Below are 20877 nucleotides of genomic sequence, written 5' to 3'. Positions count from 1 at the left end.
CTCTGTAAAATGGGATCAATACCCATATCTCAAGTCCGTTGTGTGTGAAAGCAACTAGAACAGATCAGGCCCATGGAAGGTGCTCACTCGAAACTGGCCAACTGAGTCTGCAGATACCTCTAGCCAGGCTGGCACATCTGCTAGTACTGGGGGCACTCAGAGAGCTGTCCTCCAACCCCAACTCTTGTTCAGTGAGGTCACTGCAGCAAGGTGGGGAGGGATCCCTAGGGCCATAGACCTAACTTATAGCCAAGTTGAAGCTAGAAGAGGTCAGACACCCCCTGATGTCCAAGGCCCTCTAGGGAAGATCTCAGAATCTGAAGCCACCAGATCAGGCTTCAAGTCTTACTCCACCACAAGCTTGGGCAAGTAGTATTCTCTCTGGGCCCTTTCCCTCACATTTATAAACCAACGGACAAAGTCATACATTCTTCCCTGCTAACATCACCTCTTATCCACAAGGCTGACAATCAACCACAGGGGGCATATCCAGACTCAGCAAGGTTAAGCTCAGAGGGAGACAGATTGAGAAGCCCGGGGCTGCTTCATGTTGGATGCATACCCAGACCTGATTCAAGCACTACACAAATGCAGCAGGCAGAAATGAGTTTATTGCATTAGAAAAAACACCAAAGAAAACCAGCAAACACCCCCATAATGGACACAGTTATCAATTTGACTTTTCAAGGGCATAAAGGAATCTCAAAGGTACAAGCATTACTTCTGGGAGGGAGTAGCGATCTCATTCCTCCCCTTCCCTGTCCCTTTAAACCAGTGGACCTCTGTGGAGGAGTCCACTGTGTGGTACTAGTACACGACTCACTTCCTATCTAGCTTGCCTGTTACACACCCACGTGGAGTTAGCTGGTCACAATGAACATGCTCCTGAGGTTCCAGGATAGACAGAAATATGAGGGTGGGGTTGGGGGGCTCCTGGCCTCAGCTTCCACAGACAGCGATGGCATGGGGGGAGGGAGAGCTTGTCTTGCTGCAGAGCTCTGGACTGCTCACTGAACCCTTCATCTCTCCCCACAGACCCTAGGGCACAGGCATTGGCACAAATTGCTTGCTGGGCATGAAGGGGGTACGGTTCAAGGAACCAAGTGACTCAAACTCTCTCAGGGGAGATACTTAGACTAACTTCTCAGAATAGCCCTGGGTCTGAGGGGGAGGAGCAAAACCAGCTGAGCCTGGAAATGGGAGAGGAGAAAGAAGAGTTGTGATGCCCAACACCCTTGGGAAAGAGATGAGAGGTCCGGGCAGAGAGGTCTGGAGCAGGAGCCTGGAAGAGAGAAAGGGCTGGGCCAGGCAAGCTGGAAAAGGAAAGAACACTGGTGGGAAGCACAGCGATGGCCTCGACCAACTTGCTGCCCTCCCAGAAGAAACCCAGCCTCCAAAACGCATTCTCCTTGGGCCAGTAGATCAACATTAAACAACAGTCCCTGCTATTTTCTGCTCTAATTTATTACTGCCATGCACATTGACAAACCAGTGGGTCTTGAAAAGAACTGAACTGCTCACTCGTTTGGACTCCAATCTTAAAGTCCCAAAATGTCACTGGACATACCAGCTGCACATGCCCCTGGTTAGGTCACAGGCAAACATTAAGGCAGAATGACATCTTTTCCTCTAGCTGAGATCCTGATGATGCCAACTGCCGTGGCTAATGGCAAAGATAGCAGGGGATGGGGCCAGATGTGAGCAGCAGCTTTGTGGAGAAGAAAGGCCCTTGCTGCAAGGCGGACCCCCAGGAAGAAACAACATAATTCAAGTCTGAGAAGTGGCAGGGAACCAAGGCAGGAGGGGCCCACAGCTGTCAGAGCCGAGACGTGGGCACCTGGCAGCTCTTAGTCTTTTCTCCGCACTCACTTCCCCAGAAACTAACTAATGGGAGGCTCGTGTGAAGAAAGGGAATCTGAAAGCCTCTCCAGATCAGAGATTCCAGACTGTTCCCTGACTGTAATCTCCTAGCAGCAGATCAGTAGGAAAATGCCCACTTGTGCCCCAAGCAAGCTTCCTTAAAATGAGAATGACAATGGAAATAATGTGTGCCTTTAAAACACATTTAGGATGATCTAAAACTCCCTATCAGAAACAACTCTAAAATTTTCTTGCCACCCTGATTCTCCACCATTATTCTTTCTACATCAGGGTTATTTTCCTAGAGCAGCAAATCATGTCCCCTTGGTCCTTAGCCAAATACGCATATTGGTCTGGGTGGGTGGTTATAGTGACTGCAAATAACCTTCCCCATTATTTGAAGACAAAAGGCCTGGTTTCTGCCACTCCAGCCCAGACTTCCATCAGTTACGACAGGTCAGCTATGCTGAGAAACAGCAGCAAGGTAGGTTTCCCAAAATTGATGGCAGAGGATTGGCAATCAGTGGAAGGAGGAATGGCTTTATCCTGTTTTCTCTGGCCTGATACTTGCTGTCACTGTCCCTTGATCCTGAGGCTCTGGCTGCTCCAGCCCTGGCCCCCCTGGCCTTGCTTGGGGTAGGGGAGGGAAGGTGAGAAAGGCTGTAGCTAAAGAGTTCACTTAGGTTGGATTAGTCACCCTGAAACTGGTCCTATGTGCACCAAATCCTTTGGTTCATTTAACACTAGAGAGTAACTACTTCCCCGGTCATGGACATTATAAAACTCACCTGGGTCCCACAGGTGGTGGCAACCTGGGTAGAACTGGATATTCTCTGGAAAGAGGTTTTAGGTTGGGGCTCCCCCAAACTGTGCCTTTTGCTTTCTGCTTAAACAACCCCCCTCCGTTTCTCCAGTGTGGAAGACGCTTAGGAAACAGCGTCAAAAGTGAACTCACAGACAAGACAGCCTTAATAAATTAGTGTAATACTATTAGAAGGGGTGGCACTTTGTTCTGTTTCTTAACAGCATTGTCCTACGTACAGCCTGACGATCTCCTTCCCTGGAAAATTTAAAAGGCCGTCCCCTGGTTGTTAGCTCTGATGTAAAATTATAAAATAGAAATCTGGTAGGGTTTGTTTTGTTTAAAAAGGAAAAGCCCTGGTGAGGCAGAGCGGTCCCATGTAGTCCTGTTAGCTCTGGCCGTTGGGTCCGCCCATGGTGCTCCCTCCAGGAGGCTGGATCAGGATGGTGTCCAGGAAGCGCCGAAGTTCCTGTCCAAAGCTCCTGTGGGGAAACAGAGACGTGGGCTGGGTGGGCTCTGGGATGCAGTCTACCTACAGGTAGGGAGGAGGGGTGGACGGTGGTTGCACCAGAACTGTCACACCAGGACAGAGGACCCTGTTGCCTCATTTAATTTTCTCTCCCTGCCCACACAGCAGTCTTTTTAGAGGGCGTATCTGAAACAGTCTGCTCTGCGTTTTCACGCTGGGAGTCTCCCCCTCAGCAGGTGCCACCACCCTACTACCCTTGCCTTGGAAGCCTGGTTAGCTGCGGTTTAACAGGCTGTCTACCTATAGGGAACTAGAGCTTTCTGTACTTTATGCACTAGTATTCTCATGAAAGAGAAGATAAAAAATAAAGTTTAAGTGAGGAAGCTGAGGAAAAGGAAAAAGGATATGAAAATGACAATAAAGTCAGGAGTGAGGATGGCACACAATTGGATTCTTCCAGGAACTGAGGTCTTCGAAGAATACGGGAAATATTCAGGAAAAATGACAAATGCCAGATTGCCATAGGGTGTTAATGCCACTTTCTAAAGGGCTCCCAGTTTGCTCTCACAGTAATTTAGCTGAAAAAAGCACTGCAAATACTGGCATTTAGAGGCTTTCCAAGATTACTACAAGGTTGCCCACACACATCTCAGTCACTGGTGTTTTCTTCAGTAGATACTGCCATTTTTGAAAATCATCCTCAAGTTCAAAGGGAATGAAGTACTCCAAAATGTAAACAGATGCAACCTAGGATTATCAACCCTAATTCAGATAAGTCCAGGAAATCTACCTATCAAATAATAACAGCAAGAACATTCTAGCTACTCAAGGTAGCTCCGGGCCCCATAACCTAGATCCCTCAGTAGGGCTGTGGGGTTTAACACACCCACTAAGGGACAGAAAGGCAGGGCTAGGGCTGGGAGATGGGCTCCTCAGCAGCCTTGTTTCCTATGCAAGTTTTTCCTGTGAGATTACTACGCAGGTATGAAAAACAGCTCACCCTACTGAGCCTGCTAAACCTGCAAGGATTCCTGTTGGACAGGGCCCTAGTTCAGAAGAAACTGAGTGAGAGTCAGCAAATGGACGTGGTCCTAGAGTGGGCAGAGGTTGCCGGAAGGCAATCAACAGCAAAGGGAGTGTGGGGGGTGAGATGGCTTTGGGAGTGTGTGTGTCCTTACAGGTAACAATGCCTGGATGATGGCCCACCAGGCACTTCCAAAGTTTGGACCCCATCAGGGCAGAAGGGGCTACAGAGTATTCTTGGAGAAAACATGTACTGAAGGCTGACTGTGCACTAAAAGGAATGAGGGCAAGTAGAACATTGTCCTTGAAGGAGTCAAAGAGCTCATGGTGCAGTGGAAGAAAGACAAACCAACAGTTATAAAACGAGCCACCCTCCTGTTTCTCTGACCTCCTCTCTGCTTGTCTAACACTGTATTTTAACGGGGAGGGGCATGCCTTGTGCACAATGGAAAAGACAGACGACAGGATTTTGTACAAACACCGAAGCCAGTGTCAAGTGGGTTTCCAAGTTCTGTGGTTGCACTGTGGCCAGGGTAGAGTTGGCCTAACTCCAAGAAATACTACAGGTGCGCATCAGTGGGTGGAGAGAATGGTGGCCTCTGTGTTAGAACTTGCCATCAGGGCAGGCCCACCTGGGAGGTTTCTGGTGCAATTGAGAGGGCAGGTATGGTCCAGAGGAAGGGCACTGACTATGAATGGGGATTTTCAAGGTTGGCCATAGCAGGGGCAGAGATAGAGAACACACTTACGTGGAGAGAACTTCAGAGGGCAGGTCAGTGATGTAAGAAGGAATCTTCCTCCCGGTCAGGAACTGTGCCACTTCGTTGCTGAAGGTGTTACAGTTGTGTTCAAACAGGTTGTAGGCCTCACCTCTGCACATTGCGAGAAATGTTTGGAGGACAGATATGAGAAAGCCAGCGAGCATCTATGTGGAATACTCAAACCAGATGGTAGAATGGTGAGCACAGCTGAATTGAGGACTGTGATTTCCCCCTCTCACATGCCAAAAGGACTGCTTGATTTGTCACTGTGGACCATTAAGAACTGATTTTTAAGGGAAGGATAAAATGAAAATATATGGCTCCCACAGTTTCAGGAGAATCCTTACGCTCACAAAGTCAGAGCTCTAAGACAGAGTTTAGGGCCGAGCCCGTGGCGCACTCGGGAGAGTGCAGCGCTGGGAGTGCAGCTACGCTCCCGCTGCGGGTTCGGATCCTATATAGGAATGGCCGGTGCACTCACTGGCTGAGTGCCGGTCACGAAAAAGACAAAAAAAAAAAAAAAAAAAGATAGAGTTTAAGCCTTATTGAAATTGCCTAAAACTTCTTTAAGAGAAAGTCTGCTCATTTGTATTCCATCCCAACCCCTCTACAAACCCTGTTTTTGCTGTTAAGGACAAAGCACTCGGCCAGTACAGGTTGAGAACAGCATTTGCTGATTTCAATCAGAAGGAATAAATAGTCCCTCTTTCCTCTAAAAGTTTCAGCAGGAAGTATTCTGGGATGGAATACCTGCCTTGGAACAACTCTGAGCACTTTTTTTTAGCATGATAATTGGGTTCTCTTCATATTCATTCAGCAAAACCTGGGCCAGGCCTTGTGCTGAGTGCTCTGGGGGATATGATATAGTGTTGCCCTCTGTGGGTCAATTACCTAGTGGGGGAGACAGACACAACTAACCACCACCCCTGTCTCCACTCACCGGAACAGGGACTCCCTCAGGGAGGACAGGTACTCCCGAAAGATCTCTTCTGTGACTTCTGTGCTCCCCACATCAACCACAGAGTCTGGGGGCCCAAGCAATGTCCCTCCCTACAAGAGCCAACCCAAAGAAAGTCATTAAATCATCATCTGTATTTAATTTTTTAATGTGGCTTCTCACAGAAGACCACAACACTCTTTTCCAACAACATCATTTTTAACTGTCAGAGCACCCTGGTCAGATGAAGAGTGTTATTTCCTGTTTGTATCAAGGTTACAATGAGCTTAGAGCTTCCTGGTGACTTTCCATTGGCACATACTGGCAGGATGGCTAAGAAGTCAGTCTTCTTGTTTTTGGTGGAGTCCTGGGATTCTCTTGCAGGTCTGATTCCTTACACTGTTCACTCATTCAGTTGATAAAAGAAACAAACCCAGAATCTGAGGTCTCCTCTTTTCCCCGACATGCCTGATCATGAAAACAGAACAGATGACTAGAAATGGTTCACACTTGATAGGCCATCTATCCATGCCTGTATTCATAAAGTATGCAGCCAGTTTTTCTTGTGACACACTTGGTTATCTCTTGTGACAATGGGAAAATGTGAAAGACCATGAGAAATCTGGCAGGTTGGCAAATATTTCCCCAATTCAGTTCTTTTTGATAGTGACAGGGCTAGGGTGTTAATGGCCCCTAAAAGGCCTACAGAAAACCCTCAGCCATGGGGTTAGCAGACTGCCACAGGAGACTAACATAGAGACTGAGGTCCAGTGTGGAAACCAGTGGGGAAACAAAAGGATTACCCAGGAGAACACTCCAGAGCAGACCTCTCTGAAAAGATCGTTAACTCATAGCTATTGAGCACCTATTATGTGGATGACATTGTTCTAGGCATTAGGGAAAGCCTGCGGTGCAGGATAGATAATTATGGTACTTGGAGAATAATTATCTCAAAGTTGTAAGAGACAAAAGGTCACTATTTGAGCCCTATTATTCACTCATATAACACTCATATAACAAATATGCATAGAGAACTTACTATATACTGTGCCTTATGCTATGCACGGTGGGTACAATGTGGACAAAACAGATGAGATTCTTACCCTCAAGGAGCTTATAGGCAGAGAAAAAAAATCCCGCAAACCATTGTATAATTACGAGCTGCAATAAAGGTCGTGCTGGAACAGTACGGAATGTCAACAGTGTATATGACGGGGATCTTCCCAGTCTGAGGAGTCAGGGAAGACTTGCCTGAGGAAGTGACATTGAGCTCAAATCTGAAGGCTGGAGAGGCAAAATCATGTGAAGGATCAGGGAGGTATACTGATGTCAGAGTACAGAGTATAAATGTCCAAAGTGTGTTCGAGTAATGAGAAGAGAGTAGTGGTGGGGGAGGGCACCACCTGAGAAGAGGCTGGCCAGAGACCTGATCAGATAGGGCCTAGGAGGCCATGCTGAGCTTTCTGGTTTTACTCCAAGAACCACAGGGAGAATTCTGACTTAAGCAGGGGGAATACAATGATCAGATTTTCATTTTGAAAAGATCACTTTGCCTCCTGTGTGCAGAACTGACTGAAAAGGAAGAGTAGATGCAAGGAGACCAGGAGGCTATTGCTGTGCTCCAGGATAGACAGGAGGGTGGCCTGGACTAAGGTGAAAACTCTGGAGAAATGGGCTGAGATGAAGAGAGCTAGACTGATTTAAGATATGGTTGCAAGGTGGAACTGAATGGGCTTTATGAAGGCTTGTTAGACGAAGTATGGTGGGGGCCGATGAGAGAGGAAGAACTCGAGCATGACTTCCTGTTTATGTGCATCAAACAGCTGCTCGATCTGTGCTTGTGCTCCTCCCATGACAGCCCTTAGATAGTTCTGACAGAAATGTTTTGTAAAAGGACTTGGGCTTTAGAGTCAGAGAGATCTGAATTCCAGTACTAATGCCTCTTATTGGCTGTGTAACTTTGGGCGACTCACTTTACCTCTCATCATCAAGATGAACGTCAGCTGAGTTCCTACTAGGAGCCAGGCACTGCATGGTGATGGGGGTGTAAAAGTAAGACATAGTCTCGGCCTGCAAGGAGCTTACACACAGTTCCCTGTGGAGACTGAGAAACAGCTTGTTTCACTGTAACATGCTCAGTGGGAGACAGAGGGACCCACGGGTGCCCTGGGAGCAGAGAGGAGGGCAACTGGCTGTGGTGTCTGGGAAAGGTTTTCTTGAGCCGAGTCTTAAGGTAGTTATGAGGAACTATGCCACAGGCCTCCATACACTAGGCTAGAAGCCAGAGGTACACAGTAGAAGCAAAGTTCCTGGTCTGCAGGGACCCCCAGGAACTAGAGGCTGCAGGACAGGGTGTGGGAGAAGACACTCACCGGGGGACAGCTGGAGATACCACCACTGCAGAAGAAGAACTCATCCTTGTGCACAACTATGGAGGTATGCCTGCCACACAGAGAGACACCATGAGCCAAAAAACTTAAAGCTTGTCTCAGAAAAAGCAAACACTACACTGCAATGAGAATAATTTCTGCCTAAGGATATGACTGTGGTGACCAGCCTTATAAAACAAAGGTATAAGTAGGAACAGTGCCATAGATCAGGGTTTCTCAGCCTTGGCACTACTGACATTTGGGGCCGGATAATTCTTTGTGATGGGGGCTGTCCTGTGCATTCTAGGATGTTGAGCAGCATCCCTGTCCTCTACCCACTAGATGCCAGTAGCATCTTCTGTCAGTTGTGACAATCTAAAATGTCTCTAGACACTGCCGAATGTCCGGCGGGGGGGGGGGGAGCAAAATAACCCCTAATGGAGAACCAGTGCCTCAGGACTTGAAGATTTACAACACAGAGAGCTAGGTTTCAAGCTGGAAGCCACAGACTAGAACCTGAAATGTGTAGGGTGCTGCTCTGTTTCATAAACTAATCAGTGTAAGGAGTCTCCCCCCTCACCCCCAACAACTTACCAGATGCCTTCCAGTTGTTTCCCTGTGGAGAAAAGAAGAGATTTAGCCACTTGGGACTAGACTAAATTCAGAACATCACTCAAACCCAGAGTAACCTCTTATAACCCTCCTGGGGGACTTTCTAGGGATGCAACTTTCCTCCAATAAGGTCCTCAGGTCGTGAAAAGCATGTGTTGTGTTAAGTTGAAAAGTAATCAGGATCCAAAAAGAAAAAAAAAAGTAATCAGAGTCCTTTATCAGAATGAAAGACAAAAAACACTGGTATAAATGTACCTCAACTTTATGCCTGCTCTTTTTCCTTTATTGACCTTTGGGGTCAATTCAACTTTGCCTTTTTAATTTTTCTGTATCATCTACAGTAAGACTACAGTAAAACAATAAAAGCCATTACCCACTTCTTCACTGAGGTGAAATCCTTCAGAAAATGATAGAACAAAACTTTGCAAATGTCTTTCATTTAAATAGTCAATGCACATTTACTCTACACCTCTGTGTACCAGAAACAGTGTTAGGTGTGGAAATGCAAACATGAACAGATCACTGTCCTGCCTTTAAGGAGTTCAAAGTCAAATGGAAAGACACACACACACACGTAAGTAATTAACTAAAACACAATGTTGATAAGCTCTACAACAGTGATAAAAATAAGGTGCTATATATAATAGAGATAAAGAACTACCTTCATGAACTCCAATTCAGCCAACGAATGAGTGGGGGCAGGGATGGATGTTTCTGCAGAGAACAGTATGAGCACATGCACGGTTGTAAAAGCTGAAGGCCCTGCAGGGCAGAGCTAAGGGTGCAGTGCTGGCTATAAGAGGAAGAGTGGCCAGCAGGGCTGCTGGCAAAGTGGGTGGGTCTGGCCCAAAGGAGGCTGTTAGGCCACAGAGTGCCTGGATCAGATCCACTTTTGTAAAAGATAACTATGGGCACGGTATAGAAGATGAACTGGAGGGAAGACAGTAAAGAGAGCAGACCAGAGGGAGGAGGTCATTGCAATAGTGCAGGGGAGATATTGTACACCAGTGCTTAGGAGCAAAAGATGTAGGAACACTATTAAACATGACTTGCTTACCTTTGGTTATAATTCCACATTTCTGGTTTACTTTTGCTACCTGCTACAGTTTGCCCTGTGACTTTCTATTTTTTTTGGTGGCTGGCTGGTGCAGGAATCCAAACTCTTGACCTTGGTAATATAACATCACGCTGTGACCAACTGAGCTAACCAGCCAGCCCTTGCCCTGTGACTTCTTAAAGGATGAAACTCTCAGCACTGTGTGGAAGGAGGAAGTATGAATGAGCTTCTCCTTTCGCATGCCTTACACTGTTTCCTTTCCTAAGTAGATTATAGGATTCCAAATAAATATCTTGCCCTTTAAGAAGACTTTTATTTTTATTTATTTATTTATTTAAAAAGATGACCAGTAAGGGGATCTTAACCCTTGACTTGGTGTTGTCAGCACCATGCTCTCCCATGTGAGCTAACCGGCCATCCCTATATAAGGATCCGAAACCATGCCCTTGGTGTTATCAGCACCACACTCTCCCAAGTGAGCCACGGCTGGCCCCTTAAGAAGACTTTTATTTTTTATTTTTATTTTTATTTTTATTTATTTTTTTTTCTTTTATCCGAACCCGGGGCCTTGGTGTTATCAGCACCGCACTCTCCCGAGTGAGCCACGGGCCGGCCCTTAAGAAGACTTTTAAATGATATAACATTAACCTAATTTTCTTCTCTGGAAGAGACAGAAGGAATCATCTCCCATTCAAGACAACCTAAGGCTCAGCAGAGGTGTCCGTAGAGGTGGCTAAGAGTATGATTGATGTAGGTTCAGAGATCTTGGGTGAGTTTACCCAATCCCTCTATGCCTCAGTTTCTCCAATGCAGAGTTGTGTGACCAGTAATGATAACGTACATAAAGTGTTGCAGTATGTGGTACATAGAAGTTTGATAAATGGAAGCTATTATCAGGTATAATGACCTCCTTAGGGAAAAGCGTAAAGACATCCAAAAGATAAAATAAATTCTACTTCAGGATTGGTGGGTATCTAAGAACAGATTTCAGCATCCAGCAAATTAACATGAAATGCTGTATTTATTTTATATATAAACTTTCATTCTTTGCTGTTAGTGTTGCCAAGCTGAATGGAATAACAAAGGAAAATGAGGTGTAGCAGAGTTCTGCCTCCCTGCCAATTCCAGAGACCAGTCTGCTTTTCACTAAGAGATCTGCTGCTCTGGCCAGCAAGACCACAAATGGATAGAGGGATTCTGGCCTGGGGTTCCTGGGGTAGTCCCTTAGTGAATGTGGGGCAGGCTATGCCCTTATCCAAACTGAACTAAAATTCCAAAGGGTTGATCTGAACCAGACTGGACGTCAAAGGGGAGTGGTAATCTAATCTATTAACAACAAGCATCTTCATTTCTTTCTTTCTTTCTTTTTTTGTTACTGGCCGGTACAGGGACCTGAACCCGTGATCTTGGGGTTATGGGGCTGCACTCTAACCAACTGAGCTAATCGGCTAGCCAGGACAAGCACCTTCAAATGCTGGGCTTTACTGGACTATAACATAAACTGAGTTGGCTTCTGATCTCTTCCAGCTCACTCTAGAAGACCACACTGTCTCCTTCTCCTGTTTACTATATGTAAAATAGGGAGACACTGCATTTTAGATAGAGCTGATGTGCTCTTCTAGACTGCCACTTATAAGGCAGCTAGTTGTCTAAAAGGCAGCTGTTTATGTTTTTAAAGACACATAATGATTCAGTGAAACCAGACAGACTAAGGATACTTGCTTTCTCTTATCTCTTCTTTCAGATGAAGCTTCTCTCATTCACTTTGAGAGGAACAATACTCTCACAAGGAGGAAGTTGTAGCGGTGAATAAGAACACAGGTTCTGGTGTAGACAGGCCAGGTCTGAATCCTACTAGTTTAATCAGGAGGATACAGTAATCACTACTATCTTCCAGACACTATTGTTGATACTAGGAATATATGGGTAAACAAAGAGACAAAAAAATCTTCATGTCACTTACCGGGTGGGGGGAAGGAACAGTTAATAATAATAATAGTAATAAAAATCATAACATGTTAGCAACAGCAAGTGATACAGAAAAATCAAGAGCAGGGTCAGGGAGATTAGGAGTTTCAGGGATGATTAGGGTGGGCCTCTTTGAGAAGGTGACATCTGAGCAAACACTTGAAGGAGGTAAGAGAGAGAACCATGCAGAAGCAGGACACGCCACTTATATCTGAAGGACTGCAGGGAGGCCGGTATGGCTAGAATGGGTGAGCGAGGAGAATTAGGAGATGAGCAGAGGTAATGGAGGCCCAGATCATACATAATCTTACAGAGGTCGAAAACTCCAAGCCTAAGCTGTCCAGTAGTAGCTGCTGACTACATGTGGCTATTTAAATTAAAATTTAAATGAAATAAAAGCACACAAAAAATTAAAGGAATTGGGGCCGGCCCGTGGCTCACTTGGGAGACAGTGGTGCTGATGACGCCAAGGCCATGGGTTCGGATCCCATGTAGGGATGGCCGGTTGGCTCACTTGGGAGTGTGGTGCTAACATCACCAAGTCAAGGGTTAAGATCCCCTTACTGGGCCGGCCCGTGGCTCACTCGGGAGAGTGCAGTGCTGATAACACCAAGGCCCCGGGTTCGGATCCCATATACGGATGGCCGGTTCGCTCACTGGCTGAGCGTGGTGCTGACAACACCAAGTCAAGGGTTAAGATCCCCTTACCGGTCATCTTTTTAAAAAAAAAAAAAAGATCCCCTTACTGGTCATTTAAAAAAAAAAAAAAAGAAAGTTTTATAGCTACTCTAACTATGCCTTGGCTTTGAAATTATTTAGGTGTCTTTCTCTCCATTTAGACTTTAATTGCCTCAAAGACAAGGATGGTTTCTTATGCATCTTTATAATTCCAGTACCTAGCAAAGTACCTGGACCAGAGATGCTACATGAAAATCTGTTGAGATGAGCTATTCTGTTTAGTTAGCTCTGTTGGATAACACAGTGCTACTGAGGCTAAAGTTCTTAACCCCAATCTTGGCTGCCCTAGCATATTATTCAAATGACTTTGCAACTCTGGCATATTGCATTCCTGGTCTGCTACTGTCCTCTCAGATGCCCACACTCAAAGATCCAGGAGGACAGCTGGCAGGGACAGATGCATCTACTCAAACTCAGTACTACTAAAATCTGGATTTCTGGAGACAGGCCTTAAGAGATCATCCTGTCAGTTATTTTATACCTGAAAAACAACTCAAAAGTTGCAGGATACTGGGCCGAGCCCGAGCCCGTGGCGCACTCGGGAGAGTGCGGCACTGGGAGCGCAGTGACGCTTCCACCGCGGGTTCGGATCCTATATAGTAATGGCCAGTGCACTCACTGGCTGAGTGCCGGTCACAAAAAAGACAAAAAAAAAAAAAAGTTGCAGGATACAAGCTCTACTTAATTCTCCTTTATATTCTCTTTACTGATCACTAAATGTTACTGTAAGCTAGACATCACACCTCCTCCCTATTTGACTGCAACAGGGTACATTTAAGATCTCATTCATCTGTAGACAAGGGTTCGGATCCATGTACTGGCTGGCCACCAAAAAAAAAAAAAAAAAAAAAAAAAAATCTCATCCATCCATAGAATGGTTATGGGGACTACACAAAAAAGATTCTCTTATTTATTCATTCTTTCATTTAATTATTCATCTACCAAACACTTGGAGCCAACAATAACATTTAAAACGGATTGATTGGATTTAAATCCTTTCTTAATTGAAAGTCCTTCATAATTATCCTTAGTCATACAACATCTTTCAGTGGAGGGTAGGGCAAATATTTATTAACACCAACAAACAGGTAAATAAAGATGCATGGCTTGTCCAGTATAAAAACAAGACAAAGCAAGATATTAAGATGAACTTGTCAGAGAATCTTAGGTAGAAATATACAGTTGCTGCTCTGCAGCCTAACTCTTGGGAGAAAAAGAGCAATGGCCATGGCCTTGATAGGATGACGGGCATTGGAAAGTGGGGCTGGAATGACTTTAAAATTTTTTTGGCCAAGGGCTGGCCTGTGGCTCACTTGGGAGAGTGCGATGCTGATAATACCAAGGCCACGGGTTCGGATCCTTATATAGGGATGGCCAGTTGGCTCACTTGGGAGAGTATGGTGCTGACAACACCAAGTCAAGGGTTAAGATCCCATGACTGGTCATCTTTAAAAAAAAAATTTTTTTTTTTGGCCAGATTAAGATGGGAGTAGGTGTGTAGGGGGTGGTAGTTTGGGATTGAGTTAGGGCACAAGGCCATTTTGGGAAATGAATTAGTCTCAATGGATATTAGCACACTATAGAAATGGATTATTTTTCTACCCAAATTTCCTCAGCAAGGTGGAGAGTGGGTAGGTCAGATGACTGCATGTCTCCAAGCTTGTTGGCAGATCCAATGCATTCACTGAGGCCTATGAGGCCTATTCATGGAAAACAAATGGAAGACATGGATATCAGCCCTGTTCTGCATGAGTCAGCCTTCCACTGATGGTAAGAGTGAAGTGAGTACATAAAAGCCAAGGGGAAAACATCCCATCCCCCTCCTCATCAATTAAGATGGATGGAGCTTATACCTATAGACATACATGCTGGTTACAGGACATGCTCCAGATCAGAATCTGGTATACTTCTGGTGCTAAATAAATGTCTATGAATAAGCATAAAGTGGATGATGGTGATGGGACTCCAGGGGCAGGGGCCTCTGTGCAGGCAGCATTTTGTCTCAGATGACAGGTAAATGAAATGCATTAGCTCACTGGTATAAATTAAATGCAGCCCCAGCTTAGCTCACTCATTCACCCCTGCCCCACCAAACCATGGTAAAGTGGAGATTTTTGTTTTTTAAAGATGATCGACCGGTAAGGGAATCTTAACCCTTGATTTGGTGTTATTAGCACCACACTCTCCCAAGTGAGCCAACCGGCCATCTCTATACAGGGATCTGAACCTGCAGCCTTGGTGTTATCAGCACCACACTCTCCCAAGTGAGCCACGGGCTGGCCCTGAGTGTTGTGTTTTTAATTGGCAGTTTACCACTGATATGAGAGGCTTAGTTTTAATTTTTAAAAATCATCTTATTATTCTCTGGAGGCTACTGGATAAAAATTGAATCTAGGTGGGAAAAAGTAAAAGGAAACATTTGTACAACATAAGTGGGTTTCTGTAGCCAATACTATAAAAAATGCCTACTGGCAGGAGGGCTTGCCCCTCCTTTGGGCAGAAAAAAGTTATCATGAAATCAAAATGCAATACGTTGTTAAAAACTGAGAGGGTATTTTAATCCTCAAAAAAGGTAGGATTAAAACTACTTAATATTCTACTGCTGTGATTCCCTGAGTTAGTACAGGATTCTTTCCTATCATGAAAACAACTGACTCATGAGTTCTTTTCCTCAGTACTGAGAGGGTCCCCTCTTAATTACTGCTTGTAGTCAGGCCTTGTAGCAATGTTTTGAGGTAAGTCTGCAACATCCCACAATTCACCCGGTTAGTGTTTACTGCATGCCAAGCACTGAGCTAGACTGTGGGAATAGAGTCAAGAGTTCTTGCCCCCATGGACTTTCCAGTCCAGTTGGGAGTGGGGTTCAGGGTTTGTGGACACAGATGAGAAAACAAGCAATTTAAAACAGAATGATGAATGCTGTTAAAGGAGAGTACAGGATGTTATCAGCACATAATAGGGACACATGACCAAGACTTGGGGGGTTGGGGTCTAGGAAAGTTTCCTGGAGGAAGTAACAATTTAGTTGAGACCTCAAGAATGAATAGAAGTCAGGCCAAGAGATGGAGAGAAAAAGTATCCCTGGCAGGGGGCATGGCCTGTGAGAAGCCTAGTGGTAAAAAGGACAACTGTAGGTGTCCTATACTGTTGGGGTGTACATCAGTCCTTCTGCACTGTGGCTCTGCAAGAGTTAAGCCCCAATGCTCTAAGGTACCTATTGGGAGAATTGAGGAAGTAGTCACAGAAATCATTTTCCCTAGGGCTTAATTCCCTTGTAGAACCCATCCAGGGTGTTAAGCAGGAGGTGGGAAACGGTGAGGCTGGAGAGAGTAAGCAGGAGCAGTATCAGGCAGGCCTTGTAAGCCACATTCATTTTTGTCTTGCCATAACAAAATTGCATGACTACTAAATTAATTCAGTGGATGAAGACAAACCACTTCACACAATGAACCATAGAAATCTAAAACAAAACACAAGAGATGGCATTAAAACAAACAAAAAAAACTCCCTCAAATTTGAATAAATTCTACTTAATCTTCAAGCTTGAGTTTAAGTCTCAGTCATTCCTATAATCAACACCTACTGAGCACATGCTCCGACCGGCCACTGGGACACACAGAGGAATGAGACAGAGTCCCTGCCTTCTAGGGGTTCAAGGCTCTAGTTGAAGCCTTCCTGACACATACAGCCCACCATGCCTCTCATTTCAAGGCCTAAAAGCTGCTGCCCCACTCACTCATTTTGGCATCTAATCATAATCTCTTTTGTACTGTTACCTAATGTTGTATGTGTACATACATTATTTTTAGGGAAATAAACTTGAGGACAGAGTTCATGTCTTTTATTTCATTACTATTTGTACTACAGAATTAAGCAAGGAACTAAGCAGAGAATAAAATCTCAAATATTCGTTAGATTGTATTCTACCAAGAAACATATATATTTTATGTCTCCAAGTCTTTAAACCTGAGAACAATTTTGAGAGGGGCTTGTAAAGAAAAATAAATGTGATGTACGCATACAAAACTTCAGATTAGAAAATATGAAGTACCTTTTAACACAATTAAAAAAAACCCACACACCTCTACATTTATCTGTATGTACTTTGGCACAAAAGGAGGTCAAGAAATTTAAGAACAGCCAAAATTATTAAGCAGAGGAAGTGAAGGACAATTATAATAGCTAATTATCTTAGGCAAATGGTGACTATGAAAAAAAAGGTACAAGCAGGATATCTGCTCAATTAGAAAGCTACAGATAATTCTGCGATAATTTTCATGGTGAGTGAATAACTGTGGAATAAGAAAACCTTCATGGAAGGCAATTCTAGGAGACTGAAAACAGGACAGGGTAAAACTGTGTTGTCTACATTGTTTTTGGGAAGAGGGGTATTACCTTGGGCCTTATCTAGTCCAATCTTGAACTGTAATAGAGCTAGCAAAGGTCTTGCAATGGAGAATAACATAACTGAAGCATGAGAGGGTACTGCTGATGAGGTTACACGAATTTAGTTTGAGAAAATGAAAGCTAACTGGGCTGCCCAGTTAACTCAGTTGGTTAGAGTCTGGTCTTATAACACCAAAGTCAAGGGATTGGATCCCCATACTGGCCAGCCAGCCCCCCCCCCCAAAAAAAAAGAAAAAGAAAAAAGAAAGGTAAGAGGTACAATCATAAGTTTAGAAGATTATGAATGGCACATACACATTGAACCCCGTCTTTTTTTCTCATCCAAACTTGAAGCATTTGGCTAACAATGCCTTTATGAACTTGAAGAAGGTACCCACTTCACATCAATTATAAGGGAACACATTACACAGTAGAGGTGGTATAGCCAAATGACTGAGAACATGAGCTCTGGAAATCAGACTCCCTGTGGTCACAACCCCCCTCTACCAACTACCAGCTGTGGGACCTGGGGCAAATTTCTTAACTCCCTATGTCTCAGGTTCCTCAACTGGAAAATGGAGGTAATAACAGGACCTTCTCACAAAGCTGTGGTGCTGATTATAACACACACAAAGAACCCGGAAAAAATGGTCTGGCACATGGTAAGAATTTACTATAAAAATCAGGAAACAAATTGATTTTTTAAGGCTCATATATATTCAGCAATGGGAAATGAATGTATGGCTACTAATAGAAGTGGGACATACCCAACTTTAAGGTTAGTGGAGTCTGAACAGGATGAACCAGTAAGGTAGTGCCCATTTTCCATAAGTTTTCACCTCTAGAAAGTAATGACTGTTAGCTTTCCTAACCCTTTCTTCATTACTTTTGCAAAACGCATAAAAGCAATCCGGGAAAAAGAGATAGAAAAGAGATAATTAGATTTGCAGGCAAGGTGATGTCCTCAGAAACGCCACTGTGATCCAATGGGACAAACTGGTGATGTTCCCATCCTTCTAGGATTTCACATCTATTTAGAAGAGTGGGGGATGGGGAGGGGACAGGTCTATTACTTCACCTTCAGTTATGGCACTTTTTCCCCTTCACTCCACTGTACTCTACAAAGGTCTTCATAGTTTCAGTACCAGGCCAGGTTCTTGCCTGCCTCAGGGCCTTGGCAAGTTGATCCCCCTTCAACCTGGAACACTCACTGTAACTTCCTCACCACCCTCCTGTGGCTGCTTCTTCCTCACCCTAAATTCCCAGCTTAAAAAGTTGCCACCCGTGATACCCTTGTTTAAAGTAGGTCTCTCTTGTTATTTTCTATCTCAGCACCCAGTTTGTTTCCTGCACAGCATGGCATTTATCACAATTTGTAATTATTTTCTTTGTTTACATATTTATCTATTTTTAATGTCACCTCTATTAGTTCTATGAAGTCAAAAAACAACTTTGTTCATTATGTCATCCTCAGTTAGCTTAACACATTGACTAGCACAGTAGGCACTCAAATATCTTTGAATGAGTGAAGCAATGAGCCCTAAGGCCCCTTTCAGCTAAAACCAATAATTATTAAGTAACAAAACAAAAAATATCCATTGTAAAGGGGGAGGCTTTTACTTCTGGGTCTAGGAAATATCCAAGTGGCGCCTTACTATGATCAAATTAACCAAATGGCTTCATTCCAAGAAGTTTATTTAGAACTTGACTGATGTAATCTATTAATGAGTAACACTCTCCCCAAACAGTGACTTTGTAAGTTTTGCTTTCAGATTTGCCTTACTCATTTTAACAACTGGTTATTTAGGCCCAAACTTTTGTCCAATAATGGGATGGTTATATAAGAATTATCTGAGAAACTTATTAAAAATACAGATTTTTCGATCAAAATCCAGGAGATTTTGATTTAGTATTTGTGAAGTAAGGCTCTCGGATCCACATTCAGTTACTTAAAATGTTTCTTATTTTGAACAGATATTACGTTTAAATAGTACACAATCCAAAAGGTAGGAAAGGGCTGGCCTTTAGGTCACTTAGGAGAGTGTGGTGCTGATAACACCAAGGTCAAGTATTTGGGTCCCTGTACTGGCCAGCCGCAAAAAAAAAAAGGTAAGAAAAAGCTTACAGCAAAGTTTCCCTTCCACTCCTATCCCCCTGGCATCAAGTTCCCCTTTCCATAAGCTACCACCGTCAACAATTTCTTGTGTATTACTCCAGATAATTATCTGCCTAAGCAAGTGCATATATATCCTTTGATTTAATTGCACACCTGCATATTTAAAAGACTGTTCTAACCTTGTTTTTTTCTACTCCCACTTAGCAATATATGTTGAAAATAAAGTTATCTGTATTTTTAACAAGCACCCTAGATTATTCTGATGTGAAGCCAAATATAGAAACCACTCACTGGCCCAGGGTTGAGAGATTAAGTTCAACTCACTAAGATACCTTAGAAACTCAAGAACATTGAAAAGATGCTCTCAAAATGAGCCGTGCTTACTTGACCTCTCCCTCCTTTCTCACCGGGACGAACTAAATCATTCTCCACTGTCTCCATAGAAACCAGGAAAAACTAGCTATTCAAATAGATGTTGCCAGAGCTGTTCAATTTAATTCCTGGAATCCTTTCCTGCCCATTATTACCTGAAATCACAAACTTGACAATTCCTATGTCACACATATATTCTGGTGTTTGGGTTGAAATGAGGTTTGATTTACACTGAAGGCTGATTTTCTCTCCTGGCAAATTAAGTAGTTTAAGGGAGCACAACTTCCCTTCCTAATCCTTCCTGGCACAACAGCATCCAGTTCTCCCTCGGAATCGCTTTCTTACCAACTGGTCAAAAGCAATAACCTTAGAAACTGGTGAGAGAAGACAGCATTGTCAGGCCGAACTTGGTAAGTTCTGGAGTTCGGGCTCCTGTTGACCTGACTTGACCTCTACCTGGGGGCGTGGGCTGGGCCCCCCGTGCAGCTCTGGCTCTCTCTCCCCTTCTACCCCAGGGCCTGCAGAGGGAGTTTCCTTTTGGCACGGACAGAAGGCTGTCTGAGGATAACCAGCCAATCTCCTCCGCAGTGTCCCCTTCATCACGAGGGGCACCGCGCGGCAGAAATCCTCACCTCTGCTCACCGCGCCAAGGAAGGCATGTGGAGGCTCCCCAAGCGAGGAAGGGAGCCCGCCAGGATCCAGCGCTGGCTCACCCCACCCCCCAGCTGAAGGGGCTCTGGAGGTCTCTACCCGAGCCCCTGGCAAGGGGAGGGCGTGACTCCTCCATCCCTTCTCCCTGGATCCAAACAAGAAAATCGGAAAGCAGGGCTCAGGGAGCCCAAACTCCAGACCCCTTCTCCTCTCGCACTTTTCTTCCATGCTCTGGGCTCTTCGTGGCCCAAGCCTTCCCACTTCCGCCGGCCGGCACCTTCGTGCCTGGCCCCCGCCCTCCTTCCCACCTGACCCCAGTGCCCTCACCCAGCACGATGTGGCTGAGCTGCCGGGCCAAGCCCTTGGACAGGTCGTATACGTAGAGCTTCACCGGATAGAGATTCGGCTGGTCCATCGGGACCTGTGGCGGCGGCGGCGGCCACGATGGCCCTCGGGCACCCGGCAGCGGCTTGGACCTTCCGGTGCCCAACAGGGGTGGGGAGAGGAGGGAGCGGGGGGACCGAGCCCGGGCCCGGCCTGTAGGGCGGGGGAGAGGCCGCTCTGCTCTGCTCGCGCCCCCGCACCCGCACCCGCTACCGGCAACGACTACTGTGAGGTGACAGAGAGGGGACAGGGAGGGTCCGCACGGAAGAGGGGGCGGGGGCGGGGACGCAATTTCGCGCATGTTCGTACAGTTCTGACGGGCGGAGGGGGTGGGGCTTTGCAGAAAGGGGCGGGGCTTTCTCCGATGCGGTT

At 45.1% G+C, this 20877-nt stretch overlaps 1 protein-coding gene across 1 annotated transcript; it reads right to left on the bottom strand.

The window, feature by feature from the left end:
• Positions 1 to 591: 591 nt before the first annotated feature.
• DESI1 (desumoylating isopeptidase 1) lies at positions 592 to 20792 on the bottom strand. The gene is made up of 6 exons (XM_063076070.1): positions 20449 to 20792; positions 8816 to 8837; positions 8225 to 8294; positions 5856 to 5965; positions 4904 to 5026; positions 592 to 3144 (listed from the first exon to the last, which is right to left on the bottom strand). The coding sequence occupies exons 1-6, from the start codon at positions 20534 to 20536 to the stop codon at positions 3051 to 3053; spliced, it is 507 nt and encodes a 168-aa protein (XP_062932140.1). The 5' UTR covers positions 20537 to 20792; the 3' UTR covers positions 592 to 3050.
• Positions 20793 to 20877: the final 85 nt, after the last annotated feature.

This window comes from Cynocephalus volans, chromosome 12 (genome assembly GCF_027409185.1).
Source record: "Cynocephalus volans isolate mCynVol1 chromosome 12, mCynVol1.pri, whole genome shotgun sequence".
Lineage (NCBI taxonomy): Eukaryota > Metazoa > Chordata > Mammalia > Dermoptera > Cynocephalidae > Cynocephalus > Cynocephalus volans.
This window is presented reverse-complemented; position numbering and strand designations above follow the sequence as displayed.